General features: G+C 39.1%; 1 protein-coding gene across 1 annotated transcript in view; it reads left to right on the top strand.

Annotated features, from left to right (window-relative positions):
• LOC131556821 (multimerin-1-like) overlaps nucleotides 1–23,237 on the top strand; it is a 39,328-nt gene extending 16,091 nt beyond the window's left edge. Inside the window, 5 exon segments of the mRNA XM_058803702.1 lie at nucleotides 5,188–5,286; nucleotides 8,891–9,064; nucleotides 13,579–15,558; nucleotides 19,851–19,997; nucleotides 21,109–23,237. Of these exon segments, the coding sequence (XP_058659685.1) occupies nucleotides 5,188–5,286; nucleotides 8,891–9,064; nucleotides 13,579–15,558; nucleotides 19,851–19,997; nucleotides 21,109–21,530 (2,822 nt within the window). The 3' untranslated portion in view covers nucleotides 21,531–23,237.
• The last annotated feature ends 809 nt before the right edge of the window (nucleotides 23,238–24,046 follow it).

Genomic DNA, 24,046 nt, shown 5'->3' with positions numbered 1-24,046 from the left:
GCAAAAGGAAACAATGCAAGTTTGATCTGTGAGCAAATGGTTCTATTGAAAACAAATGCAGTGCTTTCTGTCAAATTCAAACCCAGAAAAATGCACAATAAAAAAAAAAAGCTTTGGGATGTTGACTCTTCCCTGCATGTGAATTTCCAGAGCATCTAAGCAGAATGTCTTTTCCCCTCTTCCACTCTAAATAAAGCTCATAAAATCTCCAGGCATATTTCATTTTGCTAAAATATGGAGTTTGCATTCAGTGCATCTCTACTTTTGACCTTTTAGTTATTGAGAATTGCAGTGCTGGGGGAATTAAATCCAGATCCTCTATTGAACACTTGCTGTAATATTCCTCTACACAAGTGTTTTCTTTTGCCTTTTGGTTTCAGACTCCAAGAGTATATTTTGTTTGTGATAAAGTAATGAATCTTTTCTTTTTACTTCTCTGAATTTTGTACTTATTCTACTGTTCATTTCAACAGTGACTGAATTTTTCTAGGTATTACACATGATCCTTGTGTAATTGTGCCCTTTTTGACAGAATAGCCTTTTACCTCTGCCCTGGTGATCAAACATGTAGCATCATATTGTAATTTTACATCTGTATAAAAGCCCTTTCTTTGCTGCTGGCCTAAAGCAAGCAGTCCTTGAAAAATTAGATATGGCATCAGCATACAGGTTTTAAATTAATGAATATTGCAAGAGAGGCTATTAGATATGATAGGGAATTCAATCAGCAGCAGTAAAGTAAAGGGCTGTGATTAAAAATTAATGTAGAGGAATGAAGAAAAATCACTATTGTTCACATCCAGGAGGGAAATTTCAGTGCCAAAGAGCCAGAGCCTTGGCAGGCACAAAATTCTCCTCTGCACAGCAGTGAGGAGTCAGACATTAACAGATATAACAGCAAGGCTGTCCAGTGAGCATGGATCAAGTGTTTTAAATATTTCCTTTCAGAAAAGAGCAAACATTAGCAAAAATAGATTAAAAAGAATGTAAAGGGTAGCATTGAAGGGTGATGTCACTAGTTGACAAAATCAAAGTGGCATCAAAATAACAGGCAAATATTGATCAGGAAGAAAATCTGTATAACTCAATTTGTAGTGGCATCTGTGTAAAAAAATAAGGATAAAGGGAAGTGCTGTGAAGTGTTACAGGAGCTGGTGTTACATCTCCTGGGTTCTATTTTCAAACCTCTTCTGGCTTGCTGAGTAACTTGGGGAAGCCACTTAGAATCTGCATAACCAAGTTTACTCATCTAGAAAATTGAGATGACACTTATCTCACAGGGGCACTGGGATATTTAATTAATTAATGCTTGTAGAAATGCTTAAAGAGATTGGGATGAAAGGTGTTATGTCAGAGAAGCTTTTCTTCCTTGCTTCTGGAATCCTGCCTCCCAGAGGAGCAGACCACCAGCACAAGCCTGCTTGCATTATTCAATTCCCACCGAGGGACGTGGGCTAATGAACTTGAACAGCTGGGAGCCCCAGAGCCTTGTCTTCCTTCCTGTGCTCCACAGCAGCAGGGCAGAGGCACTGAAAGTGCTGAGTGAGGCGTTCCTGAGCCTCACTGAGCCTCCCACTTGGCCTCTCTGTTGTTCAACAACAGAATTGTTACTGAAGGGTTTCTGTGCCAGGGGAACTGGGCTGTTCTGACAATCCTGTAGATCCTGGAAAGGCGCTGTTAGTGGGATGTGGGTTGCTCATAGCAAATGCTGATTTAAAATGCCTTCTGGTTCAACTTCTCTCTCAGACAGAGTGAAGTCATATGTAACTATTTCAGGCTGATAGTCTAGGTAACAGAAACCACTTACCACCACCTGATAGCTATTACCACACATCTGAAAGTCTTATTTGGTAGCCCCCTTGTAACTGCTTGGCAACAGATGCTTCTCAAGGTAGTGCAGTAATAAGAGAGATGCAAGTAATATGTTCAGATCGCTGTTTCTAACCTTACCTCCCTTGTGGCAACACATGACCAAATTGGCTAAGACATGGATCCTATTCCAGCATGGACAATGCAATTTTTAAGGGAAAATTTAAAAGAATGAAAAAATGTAGATGTCATTTTTATAAGTCTAACGAGACAAGTCAATATGGATGATTCAACAGTTAAAGCATCATCATTTTGACTGGGAATATCAAATGCTTAACTGAGAGCAAAACTACTAAAACAAAAGGACAATTAAACTCAAAGTTGCAGACTTCATGATCTGTCGCTTTTACTAAACACAGCTTTATTTTAGCTTCGTGTGTGTAGTAATGAAATCCCGGTTCCTCTATGCGCATTCAGAACACGGAATTATATTGTTTAGAGCCAGCAGCCGGCTCTGCCACAGCCGCTGTCAGCGCGAAATTCCCTGGAGTGGCACTGATGCCATTTCTCCAGCAGATGGCCATGCGATGTCCCATCCTCTGCGTGCGGTGAGCGGCATGCAAAAAAGCTGGGAATTCGCCTTGAAACACAGGGAACGGGAGGAAAATACCTACCCCCCTCTCTGGGAAGCCCCTTCAGCTATTCGTGCTTCATAAAGATACATTGAGTCAAAAGGACGCCTTTTTTTTTTTTTTTTTTTTTTTTAATATTCCCTGAAATTATTTGGAGTGCTGTGTTTAAAAATACATAGGACAATAAATTATACATCTAGGCCAATATACTGGATGATAGACACCTAATGTTAAATTTCTGTAGGCATTACCTGTTTTTCTGATACAACTGGAAGGGCTCATTGCTCAGGATTTTGTATTGCTGCTTTTTTCGTTTTGTTTGTGGTGCTTTGTTATGGCAAATGGCCCCTCTAAGGTGGGTCTAGCTGTCTCATTTGAATTTTTTTTTGGTTTAAATTGAGCATGGCATATCTAATTTTTAAAAGGTCTCAAATGTGAGTCATTTGATGGCTATTTCTACCCTAAAGAGTATGTCTATTAGGTTTTTGGTCTGGTGCTCCCATCACACCTGCTGTTATCCAGCATCTACAATGAGAATTTCAGCTGTGGGAATAAGGGGCACATAAATGTAATCACCATATGATGTCTTGGAGTGATTCCTTTGGAAAAGACCTGAGCCCTGCTGGAAGAATGATGTAGGAGAAGCTGTATTGCTAGGGACTCCTCTGAATTTGTTTCACAAATGAAAAGCCTGAATTTCTAATGCTGCTTGCCAAGTACCTTTGCTGTGCCGTGGTGAAATGTGATAAGCACACAATATGTGACTGTCTATGGGTGAGGCTGGTGTGTGTGTGCATCACTGGCTCCAGCCCTTGCTGCTGGTCAGAGGCAGTGCCGTGCACTTGGGGTTTGTCCATGGCTGGTTTGCCCTGACAGAGGTGCTGTGTGCTTGATCTCACAGCCATTATGTTACCTGAACGTAATTTACATGAAGAATTTTAAAGCATTAGTAAAACAAGCACACAGGGCGAAATATGTAGCCTTGGAACTTTAGGAGTGAATAAAACTGTGAGGGTTTGGGTATTCTAGAATGTGGGGCAATTGATTTATTAGGGAGGATGAAAGATAAGGTGGGTAGTATATATATATACAAAAAAAATGTGGCATCTTGTAGCAGCAACTGTGTCAGTGAATGCATTTAGAGCAATGGAAAGACCAGTAAAGAAAAGAATAAAAGGACATTGATCAGCTGGTCTTTATCACAGGCAAGTAATTGACTCCCTTGTCATAGATTGTATCACCACAACACCACCTAATAAATCCTGTATAATGAGTTGGGCTGACTGCAAGAATTTAGCTTCTGTCAAAAACCATGCCACAAAGATAACAGAAGCTGTTGAAATTATAACCATTTGCAGATTTTGTATTGCTCATCAGGCAATTTGAAAGGATTTTATCAAACTATTGATCCATATGATGATTTCATCTGAGTTCCTAGCCTAATTTTTACAGCACCCTTAATTTACAACTTAGACACCTTATATTGTCCTAATTGAAGTCTATTTATCTTCAAATGTTATGTGAAACATAGAATTTCTTGACTGCATATTTTAATCCATTTCCCTGGAAACTCGCATTATGGCTAAACTAGATTTTAATATTTGAAGTGCAAAATAATGTCACCATACCCAAGTTATTCTGCTTGTACTCTACTAAAGACTGGAAATCACATTAGTGCCAGATAAGTGGCATTCCTTAGATATGCTCTTCCTGGAACATTGACTTCAAAATGTTTCACAAACTGAACAAGTATATAAAAATTGGTATCATTTTACACTAGTAAACTTATTACCTAATTTGTGCATATTTTGTTTTTCAAAATAGAAAAATAAAACAACATCATTAAGCCTGATGGCTAGAGAATGTATGTTAGGAATATGGAAATCTCAGTTCTGTTCCCAGCTATCTGACCAGTTCATTACTTTTTGTGAGTGAAGGCACTTAACTTTCTGGACTTCAGTTTCCACAGCTATGACATTGAATTAATATTGTTAGTCCAGCTATTTTCAAATTACTTTCAGATCTTTTGGGCTGAAATGTAAAATAAAACAGATAATCTCATCTGAGAGAAACCAGAGAAAATACTGACAAAATTGCCACCTTTGTGAAGTTTTTTTATATACGTATACCAGTCATAAATGTCAGGTGACATTTGTTGGAACTTAGAACTTGATATAGCTTTTGAAATTGTTCTTATTTTTTAGGTGCTACAAAAATATAATATCACCATTGTCTTTAGTAGTAAGATTCCCATGGTTGAAGATCAGTGTAATCTGTAAAAAAAAAAACAAAACAAAAACAAACCAAAAAAACCCAACCCAAAAATCAATTTCAGCAAACCTGGTTAATTTTGTAATCATTAAAAATCCTTAATTAACTTTACAGCTGACAGTCTCTGTATTGTCTTTATACTGCTGTTTTATATTGTTCTAAAATATTCCTCTAGAATTTTTTGCCCATGGCATTTAAAAATCCTGTTCATTATACAGCAATTTTTGACATTTTAATATTAACATCAGCCCCTGCCATTCTTGAGAAGTCTTTTATAAAGACAGTCGCCATCTTGAGCAATGTGGTCCCACATTTCATGAAGCAGGTAAGAGTCACTGCAGATGATCAGGCTTTGGTACAACTGGTACAGAATAAAGAAAGAAAAAAAAATTGTTGTGCAATCATCCAATCATCCCAATTATCATGTTCTGTGGTTCACTCACATCCTTTGCTTTCCTTTTTCTCCCTTCTCTAGCTCAAGAACAGCAATCAGTTATACACAGCAACCAGGCTGAAAGCAGCAGAACTGTTGGTGAGAGGACACCAGGCGCTCTGCAGGACCCCAGTGGGCCAGGTCAGTTGATAAAATTGCTCTCACCTCTACCCAGTCACTGAGATCACTGCAAAAACAATTTGAGGAAAATCTCTGCCTACTGAAGGGACCTGAATGCAATGTCAATTTCTATCAGTCATGGTGCAGTGGTTTGCTCTTCTGATAAAGATGGGCAGAAGATACTGAATTTAAATGCACCAGCAGGTTAGAAATAACAGAGGGTTTTGTGCCTAAATTAAAACCAAGGAAGTATTTGGTATAGAAATATTTAAACTATTATGTTATTGAATACAATAAATTAATTAGCAGAGAAAAAAAAGTTAAACCAAAAAACAAAGCAAAAATCACCAGCACAAATACAGAAGTAGTACAGACCAGCACTGCACACACAAGAAAATGCAATGAAGTTGTTGACTAGACGAATATGTGATTATTGCTGTATTCTTACAAATATTGGTTCTTTATTCAAAATCAGTACAAAGATGTTTCAAACCTTAACAAGGGCGGCTCAGGCATCTTTTAAGCTACCTACTATGTCTAGGATGATGAAATAACTAAGAAACAAAGCAAGAACTTAAACATTTTACCAGAGAGGTTTGAGAGTATTTCTTAATGCCTTGTGCACTTGCTCATTGTTGTATTTACTTTATGTAATCTGGATATTATGTTTTTGGAATATAATGTCAGTGTTGTCTTGCAAGTATGTACAGAAAGATGAGAATTGTAAGAGCTGGTCAGTAACAAAAAAGATTCATTCAAATTCATATAGTGATTTATATTGAGAACCTTTGTTAGATGACTGCTTTGTGAAAAGCTTCTCCATGTTTTGGTCGCTAATTGCTGGAAGTTTTGTTTGGGAGATAGCCTGTGATGTTTGCCATTTTAGGAGGAGGCACCCCACTGTTGCCTACACGTGCTGTGACATGAATGGTGGCTGGTTTTTATGGGGATAAAGCCCCATTCCCCCATTGTCTCAGGGTCAGGTCAGAGGTGGAGTTTGGGGCTCCAAGGGTAGCCTGAGTCCTAGCTGATGGCAGCTTTGGTCTTAGAGAAGTCCTGCAAGGTTTGCAATTTTTGGAGGCAGCACCTGACTTTGGCCACATGCACCTGGTCTCAATTGGTGGCCCCTTTCTACTTTTCATGGTGAGGAGCCAAAAAAATAGCCATGATGTGAAGGAGTGCTTAATGGAAGTATATTCCTTGAATGTTCTTACTACCTTTCTTCTCTTTTGAATTTGTTAATGTTTCTCTTATTTTTGTCTACACTGCCTTTTTGTATAACCACCATCTGTTCCACACTGTGGTGGTGTTGTCCCTCACCTATTGGCCTATATCCAGAAATATCCTCCTGAAGCAAATAAATAAGTCAGGTTATATTCTCAGGTCTGTGATTTGCAGTTTTAAATACCTTCTTGTGGGCTAAAATGCCTGCTGAGAGAACAGGCATGCTGTCATAATTAAGATTGCCACAGAGTTTTATGGAGATTTTACACATGCATGTGCTTATAAGCATGTATGTGCTTTATTTTAGATCTTAATAGACAGGAGGAAAAAGAGAAGGAAAGATGGAATCTGGCATGGAGATTTAGAGTGGTATTTTTGAAAGGGAGTTGGGCTGTTGTGCCTTGGTGATACTGTGTGAGCAACCAAGTCTTTCAGGGCTGGAGGGAGGGACATGTTCAGTAAAGCAGACAGGGCCTACTATGAAAACGTGAGCTTGATCAATAGAGCACTGAGACATGCCACTGCTGTTAGTAGGAATTATCTCTGAGAAATAAATCTGAAATGGGACTCTCTAACCTCCATGTTAATTGCTTTTCTGTTATTTTTAAATCAAATTGCGTCAGTCTAGAAAGAGAGAGATACCTGTTGTGGCTGTCAACCCTGCAAACATGGCCTGGGGCCAGGCCTGACTGCTGTGGTCTGTCATTCCATCAGCACCTGCTATGGCTCTACAAGCCAAATTCTGCTTCCAGCTCCCACTTTGCAGCCATGCCACTTTCAGGCACAAAACCTCACTTTCAGGTTCATGTAACTTCTCTTCCTCCCTCAGTGGGAACTGGTAGAAACCAAGCTAAAAAAACCTTTGTCCTGCAGGTTAGTTATCAGTTTGGGTGACTCTGCGTGAGCTGCTGATGAATTCAGATCCGTTTCTCATAGTAACAATCAACCACAAGCAGAAGTGTCCAGACCTGTTTGTCTCTCACAAAGCTTTATTATGAAGACAGAGGTCTATCAATGGCCTGTCTTTGCAGTGCCAGTGAGAAGAATGGCCAGAGTCTAAACGAGGTGGTCAAGTTGGAAACAATTTAGTACTTATCTAAGTAGATACCTTGGGCTGAGAACACAGCTGGAGATCCTGGCATCCTAACCTAAGAGAGACTTACTCTCCAGGCTCTTACTATGATGGCCTTTACAAGAGCCATGACTCTACAGGAGAGCATTCTCGTGAGTGTTGGCCTGCTTCATCTGCATCTCTACCTCTCTTTGCATACCAGAATTTTAAAGAATACAAGTCATCAGAAGAATATGCCCTTTTGCATATAACTTTCTTGGGGTTTTTGGAGCCTTTGAACCCCTGTACTAAGACAGGATTTCTGATTAGAACTGTTTGCTGCCATAAAATAGACACTGGTACTGTAATGAAAAGTGACAAAGGATCAGTAGGAATACTGTAAACTTACACTAATGAATATTTGTATGCAATGCTAAAGAATCTCATCCATAGCAATTTATTAAGTCATAGTATAGTCCAGATAATTTGGGAAAATATATCACATGCCAAACATAGGCATTTAGGCTGAATTCTTGAAGGAGATTTTCTAGCTTTGCTTTCAAGAATTCAAGCACCTGATTTTATCAGCATCTTCTGAAAATCCCAGACTAAGTTCAATACCTGTCATCTGTCAAACTCAGACGGCTGGCTGAAGTCATGTGGAGTCCTAATTTTCAACATCAAGGCATCCTTCACCATTACCTATCTTAAAAGCATCCATCTAGGCCTTTTTATTCCTGAGGAGACTACAAGTATCAAGAGCAATTTGGGCAGATTTTAAAATAAACTTGACTTTGTAGGTTAAGCTTCTATTTTTAATTATAATTTTGGAATCATTATTCCACAGTAATTTATCTATTAGCTGTTTTTCTGTCTTGCTGCTGTGTTGAACAAGTCTTTATTTTGACCCTAACAATGGAAAGATAATGTATTCTATCAGACACAAGCCTTGCAAATTCATGAAGTTGTGTTATAAATGGTAAGTAAAAATGAATGCTTTTGTGATTGTGTTAGAGGAGATTGACTAAATGAGAGTTAACTGAATACCCTGTAGGGTGCTAGGTAGAGGAAGAATGGCATTATGTTGATTAAAATAAGGTAAGCATTCAGAATACTTTATAATGGATACATATGCTTCAGTAATTAGTAACTGCTGTGCTGCTGAATCTCACTAATACATGGTACATGACAAAAATCAAGATGATTCACTCAAAAAAAAATTTCAGAAAATTTTCACCCCACATTTAGCTAATATTTCTCAGTCAATTAGACCTTCTTTTATTTATTCACTGAAGGACGTTTAGCAATACTTTTTTTGGGGTTTTTTTCTCATTTTGTTTCCTTACCAAGCACTTTATCAAAAAATGAATGAGAAGATTAGCAGTCAGGAGATGAAACTGACTTTTCTACAGAAGAAGGTTGACAGCATTGCTGCTGCAATGAATGATATGACCAAGATGCTTTCTTCTCTGGAAGGCAAAATCAATGAAGATAAGGGCAGAGACTTCCAGTCTTTTCTAAAAGGTAAGAAAAATAAATTAATGTAATCACTCACCCTGTTAGAAGTGCCAGGAAAAAAAAAAAAGCTAAACATCTTCCTAGACTGTTCTATTCTGTTACTCTAAACTTGTTGGGAGAACTCATTTTTAAAATTGCATTTCATAAGAGAGGAATTTGCTTATTGCAACATTCACTATGGTGTTTTTCATAGTGACAAAAAATTTATATTCTTGGATGCTTCATCATCTACATGGTAGCTTAAGCTACTATCAAGGCATTTTCATTTGCTTAGAGCATCTGCAAATATCCTTATGTCTGTTTCTGTTTATCTGGCAGCTGCTAAAGGATGTAGTATTTGTTTTGCTACCAAGGCTTACTAATATTCTTTAATACATAATTCACACACACAGGGCAAACTATAAGGAATTCTGTGGTGGCTGTGTTTATAATACAGCAAACATTCTGCTGAATAATTTGTCCCTGATTGTATTAGGCTATCTTTGATAAACATCTGTACTCATGTTCAGTATATGAGAAAGACACAGCACACAGCTAGAGATCAGATCGTCACCAGCAGAACTGTGCATCCATTTGTTGTGAATCCTGTTGCAAGATCTGGGTGTTACCCAGTTCAAAGTGCTGTTTAACAACCAGATTCAGACAGAAACTTTCATTTCCTCAATGTGCAATATTTTTCTAATTTTTCAGGAATATTCCCCAAACCATATTTTGCACTTAAGAATCCAGAGACTTTTCTACTATTTAAAAATAGAACAGAGGTTCTGGAGTTCCTTACATTGAGATGAAACTGAACAAAACAACAAGGGGTTTTGTATCTCCCTCTGATTTATCAAGTTGGGTGCCATTTCTTGTATTTTCAGTCCTCTGTCTCCTGAGCTGCTCCTGCCATGTGCTAGATGGCTCTCTTGTATGCAAGTTCATTCCATCTCTTGATCGCTGACCTGCTTTCACCTCTCCACATATTGCTAGATGGCATTCTTGACCTTTGGGTGCACGTTTAATCTGTCTTTGAATGTTTTCCATTTCCCTTCTGCTTTCTCCTCATTTTTTTTTTTTCTATTTCACTCGTTCTAGCTGTCATTTTCATGCTAGTCTAAGACGGGTTTTTCAGCATCCTGTGTTTCTGCTTCTGCACTTCCTCTCTCTATTTCAGGGTCTAAGTCTTAATTAAAATGTGCTGTCCAAAAACCCTCCTTCTTGTAAAATGCCCTTCAAGTCCTTAGTGGTTTTACCTGTAACATTTTATTCCTGCTCAGAAAAAAATCTCCAGCTGATATCCCTCTTTTTGATTTATCTTCTCAATCTATCTCTTAATCAAGGATATATAGCACCAATTAAAAAGATGCTATCAACGACATTTTTTGGCTCTAATTATGAGCATTCCAACACAGGTTATTCTTGGCTTCTACATAGGTAAACAGCAGGAATGAGGAAAGGAGGGGAGAAAGAAAAGGTTAGTGTGTATGGTGGCTTCTATGTGCAATGACAAATGGCAACTGCAGTTTCTGTCCAGGAAATATCAGTCAGCTGTACTCAAATGCAGAAACAGCACTGGGAATTCCACCTTGTGAAAAACTACTCTCAGAAGCTCACCTGAAGCAAACCACAAGTTTCCCAGTACCATTGCCATCTGAAGCAACCTGCTTTTATTATGCTAGTCAGGCATTTTACTACTTCACTTTTTACTACTTTTCCATTTTCTTCCTCTGGTGCCAGGTCTTTTTTTCACATCCATACATCCCCTTTCTTTCTTATCTCAGAAGTTCTAATGTTCTGCCCTTTGTATCAGGGTTTGTTCTAATGTTCAGCTTTGTATCAGGGTTTGTTAGGAGTGAGATCTGATTCAGTGACCAAACAATTCAATACAGTTTAAAAAATCTTTTATTCTTGGTTTCATCTATGACTTCAGTGACACAAACATGTCATCTGCTGATGGAGGGCAACACTCACTGGAGTAACTGATATGCTCCTCTATTTAGTTAATGAAACCTGTTGTGCAATTTAAAAATTGCTTTCAGTATTCAGGAAGCTGTTCCCATTTGTTACTTAGGGAAAATAACTTTGTGCTCTTTTTAATTTAAAAAGCTCTGCTTACTTCCTGCTATTATTTTCTCCTTCCTCTAATTCCATATTTAATATCCATCTTTCCTCTTCATTATAAAAATGTACACTCCTTTCAAAATGAACTCAGTAATGGAGTGTTAATCACTTCCAAGTCAAAAATGTCATTTGCAGCTGCATATATAACCTCAATTCAGTCTCCTGTGTACATAAATTTATTTTGCACATTATTCTTCAAATAATTGAAACTGCAAAGAGAATATATGTTGACACAGAGTAATTACACCCTTTGGTTTTCAGCCAGGAAACTAAAATTAAAATTTATAATCTCATAAAAAGTGCAAGAGATCTTTAACATTCACAGGTAGCTTGGACCTTTCTATTTCAAAATGAGCAACAGAGAAATTGAGTTACATCCATGAGTGCACACATGTGTTTGCAGCTCAAGCTTAACAATATACCCAATTGTCAGCAAGTTTGGGTCAGGTCTTTGTGTGGGCTCCCACAGCCCCTGCTGCACTTTGTTTACAAGATACCCAGCTGTCCTAGCCAGAAGGCAGAGTAGAGAGAAACCCAAAGCTTGTCTGGTTTAGCAGACTCCACACTCCCCTGGGCAGGGGAACACCTGAAAACCAAAGCTGAGCTCCATACTACGCTCACTATCCAAATGCATAGAGCTGGAATTGCTATTCCAGCAATTCCACTTGGAGAGTAAGGCTGGCACTTCGTGTCTGTCACAGAAAGAAAAGGTTGGTATAGACCCTCTGGAATGCCTCTCACAGATGAATAGTCTGTTACCAAGATTTGTTGCTGAGATGAACAAATTTAGTTGATTCCTTACAGAAGGTTTAGAGTAACCTTTGTTCTTTCCATAGCCATCAAATTTTTCTCCACAGCTCATTGTATCTCGTAGAGCGCAGAACACTTTTCAGCATCAGTAAGTAACCTGACCAAATGATCTCTTGGAATGTTTTTTCTATATTAGTTCATATCTTGGTTTTTCCTCTCAGCTGCCAGGACGCCTTTATTCTGAGATAGTTCAGTGTGCACATACATGTGCATGTTCATTTACAGGCATCTCTCTAGTCATTGACTTGCTCTTTAGGTAGTTAAAAGGAAGATAATAAAGGTAATCTCAGTATTATCACTGCTGTTTATTATACTTTATGAAAAATTGCTGGGACATCTGGGACCTCAGGTGGCAATAATGGAGTTTAATTCTTAGGAAACTTCATGCTAGATTTCTGATGGGGCTCTTTTCTGGACCAGTAAACTTGGGTTTGATTTCCTGATGCTTTACTGCACTTGCTGAGAATGTGCCTTCAAGTAAATTTTGAAGATCTGCCTCAGTGTTTTAAAGATGAAGAAATAAATTCCAGGCTGTAGAATTAATTGAGAATAAAATGGAAGAAGGAAACAGATAATTTCTGCCTTTATCAATATAGTTTGAATCAGAGAACCTGTGGTCATTGAGGCATTATAGAGGTTGAAGAGTTTAATCATTATATTACTATATAATATTATTATATTATTTGTCTGGCTGCAAATGTTCATAGGGCTTATGAAAATTGTGCAAAGAATGCTTCAGTGTTTCAGTTGGACAGACAAGCTGCCTTTGAAGAATAAATTAATAAAATATCCTTCTATTCTCACACCAGAGCAGAACTACTGGTCTAATTGATTGAAATATGTTATGCAGAACTGTTTTATGCCTGTCTTGACCTCTCTAAGGCTGAATGGGAAACACATTTTCATGTTGTTCACTGGGGCAGAATTCACACATTCACCTCTGCCTAGTGCTTTTCAGGATCAGAATTCCTAGGAGTTATTTAAGGAGTTGTAGTATGCAAGACTTGAAGTTTCTACCTTTAAAATGCCTGCATCTTGCAGCAGTTGTCATGTTACTAAATTTAGCTATTCAATAAGGCCATTCTTTTTTACTTTGCTTCTTTCTCACAACACTGTGTTGCATCATCACCTAGCACATACAATACAGTAGGAAGGTAACAATCCCTGCTTTCATTTCTTGACCATAATCTTGTAAAGCAGATTTATTTTGCCTTATTTCCCTAGTGGAGAAAGGACACATCATTTTTTTATGAGCAAGCCACAAAAGCACACAGATCACCTCCTTTCAATGCTCAGAAACAGCTTAGGTAAGAGGTTAAAGCTGGTACTACATGTAGAGTTTGAGTTTGTCCTTTCAAAATACTGGCAAAAGTCCCACTGATTTCAGTAGATACAGGGATGGATCCTCAAACACTGTAGCTGTATATAAACTGTAAGCATCCTCTACATTCTTCAGCTGTACATTTTACTCTATATGTGAGTAATTTGGGGCAGGGATGTGTGTTTCACCTCTGTGCAGCGCTCTGTTTGCTCACATTGTGGGGAAAACTTCTATGTTAGTAACACAGTTGATTTGGTTGTTTCCATATTTCTCCTTTCCCCCAAAGGTCTCAAATCCAGAAGTATCAATGACTTAATCAAAGACAGAGTTGGAGAACACTTTCAAGTATTTCAACGTGAAATGCAAGAGAGCATGGCTCAGATTTTCAAGACTATGTCTAGCATGTCAGGTGACCTTGAAAATACAAAAGAACTAGTCAAGCACCTGAATGAAACCCAAAATAAATTTGCTCAGGGGAAAGATAGTGGGCCAACAGAGCTTGACATTCTGGAGCTGAAGAGTCATATGGTGCAGATGAGAGAGGAAATGGCCCTCACTTGTGAGAAGCCTGTGAAAGCTTTACAAGAAAAGCAGAAGTCCTTGGAAGTTAAGTTGGAGCACCAACAGTCAAGAAGTGTAATTTATTATCAATCTTTAAATAAGACCCTCTCTGAAATGAGAGATGCTCATGAACAACTGTTATCAGCTGAACAGTCTTCAAGACAAAATCTCCCCCCAGCAGATCAAGTCATGGAGTACAATGTCACAGAGTACATGATCACACTGCATGAGAAAGTAAAGAGACAAGGCATGATGGTGCTGGAGATTTATGATGACTTAAGAGTGCAAGAGAGCAAGATCAGCAATCTCAGTGTTGCACTGGAAATTCAGAGAGACTCTGTTCTGGGGGTCTGTGATGACATGTTGTCAGAGAGCAGAACAGATTTCCAAGCACAGCTGGCAGCAGTCCAAGAGAGCATGATTGTTCTAAACAAGAGTGTCTCTGATGTGTTCCTTCCATTGGGCAATAAGATGGACAGAATGAATGAGCAAATTAATGACTTGTGCTATGATATGGAGATCCTGCAACCCTTGATTGAACAAGGAGTACCTTTCAGTCTAACTTCAGAGTATGAGCAACAAATCCAAACTAAAGAATTGAAAGAGAAACTTGAAAACCTCACTGTTGTCATTAACGGAATGAATTCTGCAATGAAGGAACTTTCCAAAACTCAGGAAAGACTTAAAAATGAATCTCAGGCTTATCAGGAGCTGTTTGAGAGTCGTGTTAATGAATGCTCCATGGAAATAGAGGACGGATTAAACAAGACCATGATAGTAGTAAATAGTGCTGTCGACTCTATTCAAGATAATTATGTACTGAAAGACATGCTACATGCTCTAAGAAATGAGACTGAAGCTTGCTGTGGCAGAGCTGAGGAACTGGACAGGTTCCTGGCTTTTATTCCCCAGTTCCAACAGTTGAATGAATCCCTCCAGTCACTGCTTTATAACAACAGAGACAAAATTACTTCACAGGTAGCGCTATCTCTTTCTGATCTTCCTGACAAGGAGTCTGACAGAAGTATCCTCCACAATTTCAGTAGTGTTTTCCATATTTTAAATGATACCTCCTCAAAAGTGGAAAAGCAGAAACAAGAGATGAGGCACCTGGAAGAAAAACTGGTTGATTCTATGGAGGGTTCAAAGGACCATGAGGTTCGCCTTCTGAATGTGGAGTCAAAAATTTCCAAGTTTTTGGCAAACAACTGTGTCTCAGTAAAAAAAACCAAAGCTGCCTCAACAGAGAAAGAACAGGTGGTCTCCCTTCAGCTCCAGGCATTGAGTTCCAGGATCAAGGCCCTGGAAGCCAAGTCCATCCGTTTCTCAAACATCATTCCACTTGTGAACAAGACTGCTCACGAGGCCTGGGGGCTGTGCCAGGACACCAACAACAGCATCCAGAAAGTGAATGCAAGCCTACCTGTGCTAATTAAATTGACTCAGCCAGATATCCCCCTGCTGCAGAGAGGCCTCAAGGAGCTCGTTGAATCTGTGCTTGAAGTAAAAGCAGGAGCTATTCTGACAAATTTAACCCAGCATGTTGACATATCCATGATAAATGCAATGAACAACATCACCAAACTTCAGAAGCAGCCAAAACCAGTTATAAAGAAGCCTTCCCTAGCAAAAAAAGTGACAGCAGATGCCACCATGAGCCTGGCAAGCCGAAGCCAGAGAAACACAGATAATGCAATAGATCCAGGTAATGCATTTTACTCTACTAAAAGTCCAGGTATGTTTTATAAAGATTATGTAACCATTGTGATGAACAGAGGGGCAGAACTTGCCTGGGAAGAAATAAAATGTCTAAAGACTGCTGTGAAGAGTGTTTCAGAGCATCCTGAGATTAGTGATTAGTCTCTTGCTTACAACAGAATTTATTTTGCTTAGGAGATTTTGCACTCAATTTAACTTTGCTTAATATGTTCCCATCTGATCAGTTGAAGATATATACACATGCACTCAGCTGAGAACCTGACCTTTGAAAAGTTACTGACAGTTTAGACAAAACCTAAAGAACCAGAATTTTATGCCTGCATCTCAATTAGCAATCTCAGTAGAAAAACATGGATGCAAGCTGGGAGAGAAATTTGGAGTTGCATCCGTACTTTGCAGTGTCAGCAGGGATGATAGGTGTTGCAGACAGATAGGTATCAAAAACCTGAAGGAAGTGAACAAAAATTACTGTAATGAGGCTTTTGCTGGCTCCTTCAGGACTTCATTGAGAAGTGCAGTTACAGCAGTGTGTTCCTGAAAAGGCAGGAATCCAGCCAATCAAGTAAATTTGGCTCCAGTCCACCTGGAGAGCAGCTCAGCTAAGCTGGAGCTGCCATTCTTAAAAAGGAAATTTTCAGTGTGATCTGCTTCTGAACTTAAATGCAAATGCCATCATGTGAAATGAGTTATGAATGAATTCACAGAAGTACAAACTCTTGAGTTGTGACTTCTGCAATCATACTTGAGTGAAAATCACAAGCACAAGATAATCTTTTATGGAAATATAACTTCTGGCACAATACAGAAAATGGATGAGTGACTCAAAATACTGAGATTATTCTAATTCACATTGAAATTAAGATTTCTTAATGGCGGAGTCATGTCCAGATATTCTTGAAAATCCAGACCTGAATGTTTTCTGTGACATGCTCCTAACTTAAGAACATTTCTAAACCAATACTTGGTCCCTATTGTAAGCAGATGTAGAGTAGTAGTAGAGTAGTACATAGTAAGTAGTAGAGTAGTACATAGTAGTAATAGAGTAGTAAGAGCTATTACTCTTTTTCATGTCCTAAGGCCATGGCCAATTTCCTTTTCCCTTTCCACGCTTTTTTCCTTCCTTCCATTCCACTTTAATTCTTCATCCCTTCCCATCCTAGGGACAGCATTTCTCAATGATCAGTGGAAAGGATCCTTTTCAAAGCCATAATCCCATGAGTAGCTTGGTTGCTGATGAAAGTCATCCCCATTGAAGGATTTCAGTCCTTGGTTATCTTTTCAGTCAGAGAGAGCAGGCAATCACACTTAAAAATGCACAAAGTAATTTGTATATTTTGCTATTCAAAATTTCAATTCTTCCTCAAGTCCTTTTTGGTTTATATCTGTTATTGGCACTGCACAGGACGGAAATTCAAAATCTTGGTTCAAAATTGAAATGAAGAGAAAATGAGAGATGACTTTGACCCTTCCCACACCATGTACTTTGTTGAAAAGTATCACTAGTGCTACCTGCCTGGAGCATGGGAAGGTGCCACCTGCTCTGGTTTTCATTCCATATTGATGAATTAAAGTCTTTCCCATTTATTGTTTATACTCAATTTTAACAAATTACTTGCTTGATAGCATTGGATATATGCTCACTTACAGAAAGTGCAGTTCTTTGCAGATGTGGAGAAGCCTTATTTTTATATGAGGTTTCTACATAACAATGTTGATGCTGACTTTTCCATTGGTAATGAGATTTTGTACTTAACAAATTTCATGCCTAGCAAAGCCATACATTACATTTCTGTAAGTTAAAGAAGCAAGACCATTACCCTAAGTAACAAATATCCATCTTCTGCCTGGGTGGATTTTGCTTCTCCATGAAAGCTTTTTCTTGCAAGTTCTAGGACACCACCTAGAACTACTGGAGTCAATCTTTTCCATAAGGAGACCATTAAATTGGTGAATATTTGTTTTGCTTCTAAAAAACCCTGGTAGATATTGAGAGAGCTTCATTGCTTGTTTGAGATTTGTTTGCGCAGCATTGGCAGTCTATTTCCCAAAAGAGCTTCTGGCTGTCTGCCTTCCCAAAGAGTAGCAAAACTGAGCATTAACTGGCTCTTCTCATTACTACCATACCAAGTGTAATTAACGGCTACATTTTATTCTCTGCTAGTAATAGTGACAATTTAAGCCTTTAATTTATAGTCTCTGTCTTTTACTCATCTACACTACTAAGTTGTGAAGCATTAATCAACAGTAAAATATTTTAGTAGGAGATCTGTTCCTAATCTGAACCCTCTGCTATCTTTACCCCAATGAGGTATTTCAGACAGAGTGTCTCAGGACACTCTTCAGCAAGAAAAGAGAAAATACTGGGCAGAGGAGCAGCCTCAGCCAGAAGTGACAGCAGAAAGATACTATTGCAGCATAGTTACATGGAGATTGTTGGCACGGTGGAGATCTGCAGAATTTGCCTTTTGCTCTGAAAATCCTAATTTGACCCAAATCCCCCACAACTTCTCTTATTCTAGCAAATGGAGGAGCTTCCCAGTTGCTGTTAAGCAGTATTTCACAGGGGGGATTAATTTAATGCAGATTATGTCTGAATTTGAATTAACTCCAAGGCAGAATCAGGCAGAATCACCCCACAGCAGACTTCCTAAATGCTACTCTCAATCTCATTATCATTTCCTTTTAGTGATCTTGTTCCGGTTTCTTGGGTTTACTTCTCGATTATGATAAGTAGAGGCCAATTAGCAGAGAGACTGCAGTGTTCTTACAGGAAGCTTTTGTATTTTGGGACTATGATACAGTCAGCACAATCAGCTGTTTCCCTTCCTTTTCTGCTTTCCTTTGACACATGGTAAATATGTAAATGCTTGGTAAATATCAGTGAAATGTTGTGGGTGCTTAGTGAATGTGAGTGAAAAATAACTTGAATGAAGGATGTAGCAAACAATTACCTGAGAAGAAAACCATTATTTTCTCATGTCCAGTTGCCTGTGCTGTGACCCAGTCATGACAGTCCTAAATTGCTTTATTTCAGGCATTCCAGAATAGACATTATTTTCTGTGAAAAGAATGACTGCTGTGTTTATAAATCCATATGCTATATCAGAGCAAATTCAAGTGTCACTTTACAATGTGCCTCAGCCTTCTGTTCACTGAACTAAAATGTCACACAGAAACAGTTTGCCTTTATGCAACAGTCTGTGAAATACCTGGTTGGGAAAATGAAGATAACACTGGAATGACTGAAATATCTGTGTGAAATCCAAGTCAGCATTTTCCTGGCAATAGCTCGGTACTTGTATGCAAGACTTTTTCAGTTCTGACCTACCAACCTAGATTTACCATAACAGGACTGTGTGGGGTTCTCTTTCCAGAGTTCTGCTGGAAATTCCTGGCAAAGAAAAGGGATGTTTTCTAAAATATCTGGCTTTTACTTGACCAAACCAAGAGAAAACAAAAAGGTGGTTTGGGAATGCTTTGTGGTCAGAATTTTTCATAGCAATATTTATTTTTTTCATGTGACCTGAATTTTCTCCCCCCAAAACACTGCTAGGACAACACATTATTCAATTACACTCAGTGATGACTGTCTCAGAGCTCAGCAGCACAGGCCTGACAGATTTCTCTGTATGGGCTGAGTTTAATTTGGCCAACTCATCCCTAATTGGCAACAGAGGCAAGGACATCCTCAGTGAGGGTGCTCTGCAAAGCCACCTGTTTGGTATCATTATCATTTTGCAGTCCAAAACTTCTGCAACAACCTTGATAGGTACGCTGGAATTAGGGACTTATGGACAAGTACTTGAAGTAGCTGGGACAGCATTTAGGATATTGCATCACCAGGAGCCTGGCTCTCCTGCAATGTTTGTCACGTGCCTGGATGAAAAATGTCATAGACAGTCCAAGACAGTCCCACCTGTACAGCAGCAGTACAAAAATCTCTTCTGGTACACCCAAGGATAAGATGGCTCAGTCCAGAAAGAGCAGCCTCATCTAACTTCTTTGGAGGTTCTTTTTCCTTACTGCATGTGCCTGAGCCTCTGAGACCAGCAGAGCTCAGAATTTACAGGTAACCTTGAATATCTTGGAGGATACCTGCAGGAACGCTGTGTTCAGGTGTAGAGAGAGGCCGGACAGGAACTGAAGTTGGCCTTCTCAAAGAACTTCAGCAGAAATTGTGAATTGGCAAAGAGCCTTTCCAAAATGCTGCATTCTTGGGGAGTGTCCCTGCTGTGGCATTACAGCTGAGGCTGTTGGGTTTGCTCCTCTCTTTGCCAGGGCAGCTTTCAGCGTGTGCCAGCTCCCCGTGCCAGAACGGAGGAACCTGTGTCCATGACAGACAGAGCTTTGTCTGCGCCTGTCGCCACCCCTTTGGAGGAGTCAACTGCAGTGTGAAGCTGGTGAAGGACAATTCCCTGAGTGTCGGCAAGTACAGAATTTAGCAGGGCAATCGAGAATCAGTGCAGGCCTCTGCCCCAGGGCCTAATTACAGAGCATTTGCTGGTCAGAGGCCTCACGTTTCGCTTTAATGAGTGACAACTCAAGCAGCAGAGCCCTGTGTTTTGGTGCTGAAGACATCAATCCCCACGGGTGACTGGTGATCTCTTTTCTTAATATGACCAGATGATGGGATTAAATTGGTTTGGGACCTGTGATAATAGCTGGAAAGCTCCCTGATGAAATGTGCAGAGTGGGAGGGTGTGCAGTAGATGCATTTGAACACGATGTCATGGATTTTGAAGGGGGAGGTAAAATAACATCACTGGGAAATACTGTCTTCAATGCAGCCATAAATGTTCTGTAGATACCAATAGCTACCAGAAGGTGTGGGGCTGTGCCCTCAAGGAATCATTTTAGGCCTGCCTCTGGCTTTCATCAGCAAAGGATGCAGACCCTTGAAAGATTCCAAAAGGAAAAAAAAAGTCAAAATTATGCTTATTCAGTATAATAAATACAATAAATAATTTACACCCAGGCCACGCAAAATGTGAATTTTATGCATCTTTTAGCAGTCATTTGGCTGATTTTTACTCATGACAGCATATGAATAGAGAATGAAATCATTTGTACAGGAGCAGGGAACGATATTGTACAGGCTCAGCTTGAAGAGAAACCCATATACTTTTATTCCCTCATTTAACATCATGAATGCTAAACCTCCTTGCTGTTTGTCTAAGAGTTGTGCTGAAATTCTTGGCTTCAGCTCACTCACATGAGCAATGAAAGAGATCCTGGAGGGGGTGTAAGATGGAACGAAAGCTCCCTTAATGATAACCTAGTATAGACAAGCATCAAGTTCCCTTGCTGTTGCTAAATTTTTCTCTGGTGGATACATCTAGCACTAATTGTGAAGAAAATTACTTTTTATGTAATATAAAAAGATGTGTTTTTGCAGGAATACTGTGTTTCAGTTGCTCAGGTTCAGTCATCTGCAGGATGATGTGAAATCAGAAAATCTGCATTTTGTCTTCTGGCTAGTCCAAGTCACCTTTCTACAATGTAGCATCACTTAAAATTTTTCTTTATTCCTTTCCAGATTTTTCAAAAGGATCGTACAGATATGCACCTATGGTGGCTTTTTTTGCTTCTCATACATTTGGAATGACAACTCCAGGACCCATCAGATTCAACAATCTGGACGTCAACTACGGCGCCTCGTTTGCCCCAGCAACTGGGAAGTTCCATGTTCCATACCTGGGGGTCTATGTTTTTGAATATACCATTGAATCCTTCAGCCCACGTGCCTCTGGCTATCTGGTCATTGATGGGATAGACAAACTCACTTTTCAGGCTGAAAATATCAATAACAGCAAGTACACTGACAGAGTCATTACTGGAAATGCTTTATTGGAGTTAAATTATGGTCAGGAAGTCTGGCTCAGGCTGGCAGCTGGCTCCATACCAGCCAAGTACCCCCCTGTCACTACATTCAGTGGTTACTTGTTGTATCGTACCTAATCAGCCCTAAGAGTGAGCTGTTAGTCAGATGAAGCAGCCTGCAGGTGAATTTAGCTTTGCATTTAAATTTTTTGCTTCTTTAAGGGGACTAAGCTTCCCAATGGAATGGCTGATCCTCCAAGATGTTCTTTGGTTGTAGCCATGTGCCCAACCCCAAGGAGTCCACAGGCTGGAGATGGGGGAAAACAAAGCATCTTCCTCATATCAATATGACTGGGGAGCACAAATCTGATGCTGTTCTGCTGTACATTGCATAGACATGCTTACACGAGATTGCTGAGAATCACTTCTCAAGAGAAAACTCAGTTTGATCATTCCTTTACACCCTGACTGCAAATCATATGTGATGGATAGATTTGATGACTCAGAGGCTGAATTACTACTTAGCTCATTGTATCAATTGATAATTGTGTCTATATATTGTTTGGAAAAAAATATATTTCTTTTTCATTTTGCCTACCATTATTCACTGCATACTTTGATACGGCAGTATTCAATTGATTCATGATTTTTTTATGTAACCAGTATGATGATAAACTAGGTTTTTTCAATCTGGCAGCAGAAAACCCCAAGTGGAATACACTCAGATTAGAAATACAGTATATTTAGCATTTGAATTAGTCATAGGATAAGCACCATAATGGATTTGGTGGATTCTCTCTGCTGCTTGAAATATTTAAACCACAGCTGGATTTTGCTTGGGTGATATGTTTTAAGCAAACATTGTTATATTGGCTTCACACAGATTTTAGCATTTGACCTATAAAGTATGCAAGATTAAATTATATAACCCAAGTATTTTCTGAGTTTGAATTCTATAAATCTGTGATATCGTTTGTTTCTGCAGTATATTCACTAACTACTGGGACAAGATGAACTTGACTTCAGTCTGTATGTGGTTTTTCAAGCACCAATCCAATAAAGGAATATTTTTACTTGGTGCCTGACTGCCTGAAAAAACAAACCCTCAAGTTTTTATTCTTTTTCTTTGCAAAGTCCCAGGCTGCTGCAGTTTCTTGATATCCCGTCCCCTGGTGTGACTGGCCAGGTTTGGTTTTGGTTATTGCCTTTGTTAATGGTATTTGACCAGGTTTTTCTGTGTCTCTGTGTTTCTCTCACTCCCTTTTCTTAAAAGCTGGAAAAGTCTAACTATGATCTATGCCAGTCTATTGAAGCACAGAATATTTTGGTGCTCACTGAATTATTTTGTTTTCCACCATCAGAAACTTTTCTTGAAAACACATGGGCACCATCAACTCTCTTCTTAGTGTTACTCAATGTATCTTACAAGATCTTAAGAGGAATGTCCATGAAATTACTGAATTCCTGCCATGCTGTATGTGGGTAAGAGAATCCACACTATCTTCCCTCAGATGCATAAATCTACATTTTGTTGTTCAAACAGAAATGAGCATTCCCCACCAGAAGCAGAGGTGCTGGACTGTGTCCATGTCTGTGTGCCTCTGGGTGCTGGCTACCAGAAATGTGCAGCACTCAAGAGCATCCCTCCAGCTTCAGGGGGCATTTTATTATGGCTTGTGGTTAAGGACAGCAGTTAAGAATTCATGAAAGTTCTCAATCCAAGCCCCCCCCGCCCTGTTTTGTTTGAGGTTTTTCTGTGACCAGAAATCCTTTCTTCTCTGTAATTAATGTGTTCCTAATGTACCATGGACACTGAATGAGTATGCTGCAGCCCCTTCTCTTGTTGCATACCACAATTTTTTCAATAAACACTCAAATCTTTGACATGGCACTAACTCAGCTTACTGTATCACTGAATGTTATCAAATGTAATGAACACAGCCACACTCCCTCCTTGCATGATGTTGTCATTTTAATGTCCTTAGTCCTCTTTATTCCTGCTGTGGTTACAGCTCAATGGCATGAAAATTACTCTCAAGATGAAATTAAAATGACCCACCAGAGTCTGCATCTCTGTTTTAATGTGACTTTCTTTGCCCTTGCAGCTCTTCCCTCTAAATCCTTCAAGCTGGGTCCTCATCTTCACAGGCACTGTTTTCCCTCCAAAATCAGATAATTTTTGTGTCATTATACTGCTTTTCTTTACTCTTTTTTCACCCCTTTTCTCCTCTCACAAAACAACAGATTCATTGGGGTAAAGTAAGAATTCTGATTAACACCACATATGTATGAGTAACACTTAGAAGACTAATTTCCCTAATAGAAATAGTACTGAAACTGATTCTCATTTTTCTATTTAAAACATGAAAAAAAGAATACTTTAAAATGATAATAAACGTATAGTCCCCTTTTTATGCTGTTTAACAATCTGTTCCAATCTTTCTTCAGATGTCTTCAAACTAATTATAGTTGACTTTGTCTATTTTTAAAAACTAAACTGCAGGTTGTTCACTTTTAAGATAGTTTTGTATCAATCACTGAAGCTTATTTATGGGCTTGTGACTGTACTTGAGCTGGCTGGACTCACAACACAAGCCACTGAAAAATAAGTGAGGATCAATAAAAGCAGTCAGCCTGCCCATGATGCAGAATAG

The sequence above is a fragment of the Ammospiza caudacuta genome, chromosome 4, assembly GCF_027887145.1.
Source record: "Ammospiza caudacuta isolate bAmmCau1 chromosome 4, bAmmCau1.pri, whole genome shotgun sequence".
NCBI classification, from domain to species: domain Eukaryota; kingdom Metazoa; phylum Chordata; class Aves; order Passeriformes; family Passerellidae; genus Ammospiza; species Ammospiza caudacuta.
The sequence above is the reverse complement of the archived record's forward strand: the minus strand, read 5'-3'. Positions and strand labels throughout refer to the sequence as shown.